Source organism: Atractosteus spatula, chromosome 27 (assembly GCF_055471065.1).
Source record: "Atractosteus spatula isolate fAtrSpa1 chromosome 27, fAtrSpa1.hap1, whole genome shotgun sequence".
Classification (NCBI taxonomy): Eukaryota; Metazoa; Chordata; class Actinopteri; order Semionotiformes; family Lepisosteidae; genus Atractosteus; species Atractosteus spatula.
The window spans coordinates 8,917,848-8,928,718 of NC_142732.1; the positions used below are offsets into that span (position 1 = coordinate 8,917,848).

Here is a 10,871-nt window from a genome sequence, read left to right on the forward strand (position 1 = left end):
TACTATGACTAAAGACCGTGTCTTGTTTCATACCTAATTGGTATTCCAGATTGGGAAGACAATGAGGTAAAAATAAAATATTTCCTGGCACCATCTCTAGTCCGTTGCATTATAGACTAAGCATCTGTGGAAGAAGCAATGTGCCAGGTGCGATTTTTTAGTTTAGACAAGCTGACCCATTTCAATGCCTCTGTAGGACCTCACAGATTTGACCTGTCCAAAACTATTTTAAAAAAACTTGCATACCTTTTCACACCTGATATGTGTGCAGATGATCAGAGGACTGATAAAAGTCCATAAAAGCAAGTGTTTTTCGTGAGGGTTGCTCGGCGGGTTTTAATAAGACAGCAGTTACTTCAGGTGGGTCTCTGTGTTCCCAAGAATCCCTGGAGGGTGGCTGTTATTTTTAGATTTAGGATTGCGAGTTTTTTTTTAACCTTCCCCATCTGGAATTGCTGTGCAGAAGAGCATTACGTATTGAATGCGCCCTGCAATATGTGTGTGAAATTAATACAAATATTAACACCAAGAATTATATTAAGCAATCTTGCCCAAGTGAAAGTTGGAGATGTTTGTGAAACTCTTGTTGATGCATGTTTCTTTCATTTCATGAAGGTGGGCAGCTTTTTTCTAAAAAGTTTATCAGCTGTATTCATTTTCTCACACTGTTCTGAATTAGCTGAATGGATGGCAAATTCAGAACATCACTTTTTCTTGTTTAAGCAGTTTTGCAGAGTCACCATGGGCATTCATAGTGCAGTATAGACACTGCAATCCAAGCGCTTGGTGTTTATTAATTCAGTTCATTAATGTCATTTTCTGGTTTATTAATGTCATTTTTCTGGTATTGCTGTACGCAGTCTTACAACATCAAAGTACACTGACTGGGACGCAACTTTGTCCCACCACATAAGCAAACATGTAGCTACTTGTGTTTACATACTGACCTCATTACATGTTAAATAAAAGATGTTTTGTAATCAAGCATTATATGTGCTGTACAAAAGATCACATGTCCTTCTGGTTCCATACACATGAACAAATGCAGGTTTTTTGGCACAACTGATTTCGGTAGCGGCTAAAATTGCAGACCCGTACATATTTATACACTCAAATAGATTTTAACTGATAAAACAAAGTGTGCCGTGGGCTAACTGTGCAGTATGTTCAGGCAATCACATCACTTAGTGGACATCAAAACTGACACCCCCCAAACAATAAAAGCCTTTTTTAATTTGCAAAAAGTATATGTACAGTAAAGAATAATTCAGATTATATATAAAACGCAAGCTTTTTCTTGGATATATTGTTTTCAAATGGTTTTCGCTTTCCCATTGTTGGCTGATCTGTCCAGCTTTTCGAGGATCCCTTTGGTAATTCCCCACGCTGCCTGGACATCTGTATCACGACTGACACAACAGGAAGCCCTTGCACGCACATAAACACACAAGACGGGATGGAGGGGGGGGAAAGTCCTATTAAAGTTTAAATAGCTCTCAAACCAGCTCAGCTCTTCCCAGAAAGAAGCATTGTGGTTGTCTTCGCTCAGCTCTGTTCCAGCTTGAATGGGAGGAAGTGACCCTAACTTCCCCAGGAAGCTCCCGGAGGAAAAGGAGGGTGTTGGACAGCCCGAGACAACAGCGTACCGAGTGTCCGACAGACAGACTTACGGACGGGCTGGGGCAGGAGAGTGAGGCTACAGGGGAGAGAGAGTTGGGCTCGTGGCTGCTTCTACAACAAGCCTTGTACTGGGGCGACACTAGCTGGGGTTCTTGGGGTGCAGGGCTGACCCGAGTCAGAATGGTCCTCCTTCTTGTTGCCTGCCTCGGACTTTTCCACGGCTTGCTGCTCTCCTACGGCCAGAAACTGGATCCGACCGGGAGGAATGTCTGTCCTGACCAGAGGTGAACACCTTCTTCCAGATTTTTCTCATTTTCACTCGGGCTTGTTTGTCCTGCCATCTTTCTGCTATGTTAACAGCTGTTCTTAGTTAATGCTAAAAGGTAATAGCAGTTGTATGGTGTGGAAAACAGTTTCTGACATCCTCACCTGTTTCTGGCAAGCCTTTTCGCTTCAGAAAAGCTTCCCAAAGTTCTGTAGGGCTGTGCATGATTCAGAATTAATTGAATGACATTAAATAATCTTCATTTGTCTGGTTCTTGTCTCCTGTTTCTCCTCCAAGCTCACTTACACTCTATGGGTGACAGGGCCTTCTGCTGCTCCCCACATTTCCGGAATTCTATCCCCAAGAATATCAGAGTCATCTTCCCTGACCAAATCCAGACTCAAACAGCCTTCAGAAAGGCTTTGATGTAGCTGGTGTTGGTGTCTGCTCCTTGAAACTCCTACTCCATTTCTAATCCCTTGTGTTTATTTGTGCTGGTGTTATCTCCTATCTTTTTACTGTTTTTGTTTGTTTTAGCTGTGTTGTTTTACTGTTCTTGTATAGCGTTTTGAGCAAAGGCTTTAGATTTATTTAATTTAATTATTAAATGACACAAGAAGGCCAATATTTCCGCCATCAAAAAAGCTTTAATAATTAAACACTTTATGTACTGTTTTACAAGGTGCAAAGATAAAAAATGACTATCTCATCAACTACATTAAATGTGATTGTGATTCAGATTATGATATCTTGGATTTATATTGGCTGTTATTTTCAGAGATAATGCTTATATTACAGATATGTGTGTAGGTAAAATTCCAAAGGCAAACCTTCAGCCCTGCAGTGTGAGAGTTAGCTGCTGTGTGTCTGTGAACACGGTGGACAGTGAAGGGGCTTTTCCTTTGAACAGGGATTCCACATTGCTGGTGTGCTGTCCTGGGTGGAAACAGCAGGGAAGCGACTGTCCGATCCGTGAGTAATGCCCTCTTTCTTTATTCAGAGTTGGCGGGGGTTGTGAGTTGTCTGAGCCTTTGTTAAATGTGCTCTGGAATGTAATCCAATGTAAACGTGGCATGAAACAGTGGAGGGGAGCATGGTGGCGCAGTGGTTAGCTTTGCTGCCTCGCAGTGATGTGGCTCTGGAAACCAATTCTGGACCTGGGGTGCTGTCTGTGTGGAGTTTGCATGTTCCTCCCTGTGTGAGTGTGTGTGCTGGTCTCTGTTTGTCTGTCTGAGCAGGATTCCCCACTCACTTTCGGGGGCTGTTTTCCAGCGCTGTGTGAGGGCAAGAGGACCTGTCGGCAAAACGAGGTGTGCGTGTACCCCGGTTTCTGTGGCTGCAAGCCTGGCTTCTTTGGGTACGAGTGCAAGATGAGTAAGTAGCATCACTGCTCTAACTCTGTGTGATTTAAATGACTTTATTGTACCGGATAAACGGAGAACGAACACTCATCTGCAAAGGTTTCCTTATCAAGAGGCCCACACCAGCGCAGAAAGCACACAAAAAGAAAATCAATCAACACAACGTAAATAACGTTGACCGAAACAAGAGGCAAGATCATATGAGCGAGAGCAAGTGTCTGGCAGAAATTCTGTCACCACACAACGGGGAAAAAAGGCCCCCGACTTGAAAGCAGAAATTTTCAGGTCACTCTGCTAATTATTCCAGGCGTTACCTTGGCGAATTGAAATAACGAGGATGCAGAAATAGCAGCCGTGCCTGTAATGTTGTGCAATGATCATGTGACCAGTGTGGGGGTCATGTGACCACGTGATGGTGCGAGGATTCACTGTTTCACAACCCTAGTGCTCCTCGTTGACCCCAAGGTCGCGGATGGAGAGTTCGAGTGTGTGGGTGATCTCTGTGGAGTAGCAGTAGAGTAGAGGAGTTTATTGCCATATGTACATTGGAATTCTTATTTGCGCTGATCTCTCGGGACGTATACAGTACAGCAGACGACACCACACAATGTAGACAGTACATTACAGACATAATAATAATTGCATGAAAGCACAAAGCATGAAATAGAAGCAAACCTCAAACACATTCAGTGCGACCCTTCTAATAATAAGATAGTAATAATAAAACAAGGGACAAATCTAAAGAAATATGATTACAATTGTGTGCTCTTGTACATGCATGAATGCCCGTGTCTCTGACAGTGCTCTCCTACCCCTGGTCAGGTTGCCCCGAGCAGTTCTGGGGTCCGGACTGCCGGGAGTTGTGCCCCTGCCACCCCAACGGGCGATGCGACCCTGTGACAGGCCAGTGCACCTGCCTGCCCAGCCACTGGGGGGCGCAGTGCCAGCACACCTGCAAGTGCGGCCGCCACGGGCGCTGCGACCCCCTCCACGGCAACTGCACCTGCGAGCCCGGCTGGTGGTCGCCCACCTGCTCCAAGCCGTGCCAGTGCCACCGGGCCAGCGCCAGCTGCCACCCGGCCACGGGCAAGTGCTCGTGCGAGCGGGGCTTCTGGGGGCAGAAGTGCAGCCTGGCGTGCAACTGCTACGTCTCGCCCTGCCTGCAGCGCACGGGGGCCTGCCAGTGCCTGCCGGGCTGGTGGGGCCCGGCCTGCGACCGCCGCTGCAACTGCAACCTGAGCCACGCGGAGTGCCAGCCGGCCAGCGGGGAGTGCCTGTGCCACCCCGGGTACCGGGCCCCCTTCTGCAACGAGCCCTGCGCCGCGGGCTACTACGGCTCCGGGTGCCAGAGCAGGTAGGCGCATCGCCGCTGAAAGCTCGCGTGGCCGCCTGGTAAGAGCCACTGGTCTGTACTTTGATTTTTGCCTTTTGTTTTGGCTTTTAATAATAATAAATAATTGCTTACACTCATATAGCGCTTTTCTGGACACTCCACTCAAAGCGCTTTACAGGTCATGGGGATCCCCTCCACCACCACCAGTGTGCAGCCCCACCTGGATGATGCACCAGTACTCTCCCCACACACCAGCTCTCAGTGGGGAGGAGAGCAGAGTGATGAAGCCAGTTCAGAGATGGGGATTATTAGGAGGCCATAACTGATTAAGGCCAGGGGGAAATTTAGTCAGGACACTGGGGTAACACCCCTACTCTTTTCAAGACACACCCTGGGATTTGTAATGACCACAGAGAGTCAGGACCTGGATTTTAATTCTCACCCAAAGGATGGCACCTTTTTACAGTATAGTTTCCCCATCACTATACTGGGGCATTAGGACCCACACAAGACCGCAGGGTGAGCGCCCCCTACTGGCCCTTCTTAGCTTTCCCAGGAGTCTCCCATCCAGGTACTGGCCAGGCTCACACTGCTGAGCTGGCCTGGCAGCTTTCCTGGGTGCCTGTTCTTTCTCTGCGTTACCCAAGCCCGTTATATTGCAGAAAAGGTCATTTGTGCAGTAAGTTGTAGTTGTGTGGTGGAAGGTGAAGGGAAGTGATTTTTAATTCATGCAGTTGGCAGCTTCCTCTTTTTCTAGTGCCATGGTATGGTTGTAGTATGGGGGTTAAATCTGCATTGGAGCGGTGCACACAGATTCTGTCCTTGATTGCAGGTCTGCCCTGGCTGCAGGTCTGCTCTGTGTGCTACAATTCTTGACATTAAACTTTCTTGCATTTGCATTTCTTCCAATTTTTCCCTTATCCCACCCAAAAAATAAATAAATAAAAATTGAACGTAAAAGAAAAATGAACCAGGTTTTACTGCATTTGGCTGCCAAACAATCAGGTCCCTGACTCTTGACAAACCAGAGTGGCCGTAATCACTCTGTCTGTTACTGTCCTGTGTGCGCATGTGCTCATGCAGTTGTTTATGCACCCGTGAAAGTCGTGGGACTTTGGGATCTCGGGAGGTGTCCAGGTCTGATCCCCAGCCCCGCTGCCTCTCCGCTCTGTGTCCAGGTGTGGCCACTGTAAAGAAGGCCAGCCCTGCTCGCCTGTCGACGGGTTCTGCGCGGCCTGCGAGCCGGGCTGGAACGGAACGCGCTGCAACCGGCCCTGCCCTCCCGGCTCCCACGGGGAGCTCTGCCAGGGCGTGTGCCCTCGCTGTCGGGACGGGGAGCCCTGCCGCCCGCAGACGGGGGAATGCCCACACTGCGACCCCGGCTGGACCGGACCGAGGTGGGGAACAATCATGAATTCGTTCTGGTGGCCCGGCGATGCGGCGCTGCTGCCTCCTGGTTCAGATCTTAACTGGGGTGCCTTCTGTGTGGAGTCTGCATGTTCTGAAGCTCATGGAGCCTTTTGTCTGGGTGCTCTTCTCTGGGTTTCCTCCCAGCTCCCAGAGACATGCTGGGTGATCGACAGTTCTGTGACGAGTAGGAGTGGGGCCCCTTCGTCCGTAATCTGCTGCAGTGTTAGCTCCGCAGTCGGGTGAGGCAGAAGCCAGATTAAAAGGAGTTTACAATGAAAATTTGCGAGGGATGGCAGTAGCCAAGTTCAGTTCGCCCTCAGCTGCCCTAACTCATAACTCATCCTGACAGCATTTCCTAAATTAAAAAAAAACTCTACATACCATATGCAAACCTTCCCCCCCCTTGCAATAATTTCATGCATCCCTCCATCCCATCTCCCCTGTGCAGCTGCCCCTTTGACACTCCTCCCTCTGCAGAGAGAAACAGAGAGAAAAAACAGAGAGCACCCTTTGAACGCTAATCCACTGTCAATGCTCAATAGCTGTTAATGAGAAGTGTCGCACTGAAAATGCACCACTCTGTGACCAAAAGCCGCTGCTCAGGGCTCTGATGTTGAGGTGCACAGGTTTACTGACCTGCTGCTCTTGGAGTGATGGTGGACTGTCGGGCTGTGGGCTCTGCAGGTGTGACTCGCGCTGCCCGGAAGGAACCTATGGGGACCGGTGCCGACATCACTGTGCGCCTTGTTACCACGGACACTGTGACCACGTGACAGGAGCCTGTACGTGTCACCCAGGATACCTGGGTGAGAGGTAAGGATCTCGCGCATCGATTCCCGGGATGTCCGACTCCAGGCAATGGAATATTTCAGGATCCTCCTTGTGTCGCCCTGTGTGGGTCAGCCTTGCTCGATTTGCAGGTTGATGTTCTGAAGATGGGATGGTCCACTTGTTGAGAACCTGTGGTGTTAGCTGTCCGTGCAGGTGAAAGACCCCTTCATGCTGCTGGGCATTTTTCCTCCTCATGTGGTAGAGAACTGACAGAGGTGCCAAATAGCTGAAAACGCAAGAAGGCCCAAACTCAGGCCACTGAGTAAGACAGGTGACACTTAAACCCTCGACATGTTTAGCACAATTCACTGGCGAGATCTGGAATTGCCTCAGTGAAACAGTAGCCAGTGCTGTGCCCTGCAGTCTTAACTCCAGCAGTGCTGCTGTAGCACCGGTGGGTTTAAGGCCATTATTTTTAAAGACTTTCTAAACTCCTGCAGCTGCAACAGTACCTGCACAGGACCCTTCTACGGGACAAACTGCTCAACCCCCTGCAGCTGTGCTGACAGCCGCTGCCACCCAGTCACTGGAGAATGCCAATACGGTGAGTCCTCGCCCGCCTCGCCCGTATTCATGTTTTCATGTTCGCCTCGCCTGTATTCATGTATTAATGCATTCCCCTAGCTGGTCGCCAGGCGTTTGCAGGTGTAATTATCAGCGCTGACACGCTGGCTCAGCTGGCTATGCGCGTGCTCAGGGTGAGAGGATGCAGTAACGGGTTTGGAGGATGGGTAGTGAGTGATCCCAGATTATTATTGTTTCAAGAGCCGGGCAGTCGAAGGGCCCTGATTGCCGGCCTGCTTATCCCCCTCCTCCTGCTGCTGCTGGGGCTGGCCTGCTGCTGCTGCTGCTGTGGAGGAGGAGCAGGGAGAGGAGGAGGAAGAGGAGGAAGCCAGACTGATGCCAAGGACAGGTGACCTGCTGTGTGTGCACGAGTGTGCACGAGTGTGCACCAATGTGTGTGTGAGAGAGAGGGTATGAGTGGGTGTGGATGTAGGTATGGGCATGGAAGTGTAGCTGTGTGTGTAGGGAGGGTATGGACGAGTATGTGGGCATGTGCGGGCTTGTGCTGCCTCAGGCCTGTCTTTGTGTGCCGTAGAAAGCCTCTGCCAGTGTATTGTGCCCATACTGAGCCGTGAGCATCTGTGTGGTGTAAACACTGTGCCTTTCGCCACGCAGGCTGGCCGCAGGGGACGGAACCCCAGCGGCGCGGATGAAGCACCATGTGATCAACGTGCTGGCCAACCTGAGCTCCGCGGTGCCCTGCCTCACCCTGGGCTCCTCCTCCCTGCCCCGTGTCACAGGTCAGGCACTGCTCCCGTTTGCACTTGAAGAGATCCCACATACCCCTCCTTTCAGCCCACACAAAGCAGAACACAGCTGTCCCCAGCAGCCTGTGGTTTTCTGGGCATGAAGAGCCCTCTAGTGGCAATGGAGACAATAGCTTGAAATCACACATGGTTGAATGTGTTCATGCCTTTAGTCAGTGTGACAGGATCGCAGGAGCTGCCATCTTGCCTGGACCTGCCATCCCATCACATGGGATGCCTTTGCACTGTTTTATAGTAAAGAGGTCTCTAGCTGTGGGAATTATTGTGCATTTTCCCCCAAGTAAAGAAAACAAGGTTACGTGATAACTGTGCATCTCTCTTGGTCAAGACCTGATTTAGTTTCCTGCTTCACGCCTTCGTTCAGCGGAGCATGATGGAACTGCCAGTACAGGGAATCTGTGCTCTGCTGTCTCACCTGCCTTAAAGGCTGCCGCCGTGTCGTTTCTCTGCAGTGTCTCACCACGACCCTGAGGTGACCTTTAACCACAGTTTCATCGAGCCGCCGTCGGCGGGATGGGTGTCGGAGAACTCCTTCTCGTCCTTCGAAACCGACGAGGGGGAGTCGCTCTACTGCGTCCCTCCCCGAGAAGGTAGCGGGTCGCGAGACAGCGGCTCTTCCCTCCTTCTCTTTCCCTGCCCGAATACTCTGAGCGCCTTGCACGAAATCCCCTCGTCCTGGGGTCTCCTTTGTGTGCTTTTATCTGCTGTGCTTTCAGTTGCTTATTTTAGCCTCTTTGCACGGTTGGCGGGACTCCCAGCCTTAGGTCATGTTGTACCGGTTCGTATGGCTTTTGATTTTCTCGGGAATTTTAATGGCGGCACACAGGTTTCCGGCCTCCTCCCAGTGCGGCGGCTTCGCGTTTCCTCATCTTTAATCACGGGCCCCATCAACGTGGCGTTTATCTCAGCTTCAACTAAAAGCAAGACAATCTCCCCAGCTGTATCAAAATCGCTCGCTTCCTGTTCCTTTATTCCCCAGTCAGGCTGATTAATGGACTCGAGTTCCTCGGTTTCCTTGGTAGATGCAGCAGACGCCGCTGGAGGAGGGTTTCAGGAAATGAGCTCCAAGTGCAACATCTTCCCCGACGCTTCGGCTTTCAACAGCGAAGACGTGGCCCTGCCCTTCGCCATCCCCCGCACCTCCAGCATCGCCAAATCCAAGAGACCCTCGGTCTCCTTCGCCGAGGGCACCAAGTTCGCTCCCGAGGAGCGCCGGGGCTCCGGCGCCGAGATTCCCGGCGCTTGCCGGAAGCCCAAATCCCCCTGGGGCGCCCTCAAGCTCTCGACCATCCAGTCGCAAACCCCTCCTGGGGACGATGGGGGGGAGCAGGAGGACGAGGAGGAGAGGCCCAGGGAGAGCGACCCACCGGAGGATGGAGGGAGCCACCCTGCGGGGGGCGATCACGATCCAGGCCAGCGGAGCTCCCCTCCCAGGGGGGGGGACCCGGGGGGGAGGCGACGGACGATGTCCAACGCCAAGAGAGGCACCCAGGCTCCGGCGACGGGCTCGGACCGAATCACCACCGTGTACGTGACCGTGGGGAGAGCCGCCCAGCCTGCGAAGCCGGAGCCCGGCCTGGAAGGACCTGTCCAGGCCATGCTGCGGAGACTAGGCAGTCTCCAGAGACAGAGGGATGAGGCTGCCGGCCGTCCCAGAGGCAGGGGAGAAAGTATCTCGAAGCCCCCGAGGAGAAAACTCGGGGCCAGGGCTGGCATCTGGGAGCAAGGGGCGGCGAGAGGGAAGGAGTCAACCGGAGATCAGCAGGGCCTGGGCTCCGCAGAGGCTCTGACAGAGAATACATCCCTGGGCAGACCAGCCTCCTCCGTTCTGAAGAGCGTGCCCGAGAGCACAGCAGCAGAGCCAGAGGTCTCTGCAAAGGTGGGAGCAGCTGGTGACACAGAGGACCAATCAGAAGGCAGATATAGCACTGTTGGCCAATCAGTGGACCCCGTTAGTCTGGGCAGCGACACAGCAGAACCCACTGAGGATGAGGGGCCTCAATATGAGAATGTCTCAATAATACAACCGTAGACTCTGAGGCTGTAGCAGCTTAAGAACAAACGCAGAAAGTGCCTTGCTGGCAAGATGCTGTAGCTGGGAAATTCTCCTGGACTTAAGATGAACTTCACTACATCCTTCTCAGGTCAAAGCTGATCTGAGCTGTAACCAGTCAAACCCGCAAGAGTGCGCTCATGAACTGAGACTGATTCAGCTTCATCACAAGTCAGATTAATGTTTTTTTCTGTGTATCTGAAAGCCAAGATAAACTGACACACCGTGGTACCAGTATCAAGGATCTTGTAAAGCCTTTTGTGTTTATAATGTTGTAGTTTTTATTTGTGTTATAAATTTCCTTTTTAAACTCCAGTGTTATGAGGTTTTCAATTATGTCCCTTAATCCATCTGTGCTCAGGGCAGTGATCACCATGAATGGCTGCACATTTCTGTTTTGTATTGTCTACATTTTCTCCTTTATCCCTGCTTTCTGATCATACTACAGACTTTAGGGACACTAAATCTTTAACCACACCCAGTAGGAGAAACTCTGAAATAACACCCACAGGCTGATTCAGTGTTCAGCAGAAAGTCCTTTGGAAAGGGCTAAGTGAGTATGGATCTGAGAGATGAGCCCTGAGGAGTTTTAATCTTATTGAGCAATTCAGCTCGACTTTAGCAGAATCCTGAACATTTCCTGCCTTGAAATGGACCTTGCTTTATC

At 50.9% G+C, this 10,871-nt stretch overlaps 1 protein-coding gene across 2 annotated transcripts; it reads left to right on the plus strand.

Moving 5' to 3' along the window:
• The first annotated feature begins 1,661 nt into the window (after positions 1–1,661).
• On the plus strand, positions 1,662–10,519 carry scarf1 (scavenger receptor class F, member 1). 2 transcript variants are annotated; one of them, XM_088906553.1, is made up of 11 exons: positions 1,662–1,904; positions 2,796–2,857; positions 3,158–3,259; positions 4,069–4,600; positions 5,758–5,976; positions 6,674–6,802; positions 7,261–7,364; positions 7,586–7,733; positions 8,000–8,124; positions 8,604–8,741; positions 9,174–10,519. In XM_088906553.1, the coding sequence occupies exons 1-11, from the start codon at positions 1,801–1,803 to the stop codon at positions 10,181–10,183; spliced, it is 2,673 nt and encodes an 890-aa protein (XP_088762679.1). In that variant the 5' UTR covers positions 1,662–1,800; the 3' UTR covers positions 10,184–10,519. The 2 variants fall into 2 exon arrangements, with proteins under 2 accessions (XP_088762679.1, XP_088762678.1); XM_088906552.1 differs by lacking the exon at positions 1,662–1,904 and having other exon boundaries at positions 2,653–2,857.
• Positions 10,520–10,871: the final 352 nt, after the last annotated feature.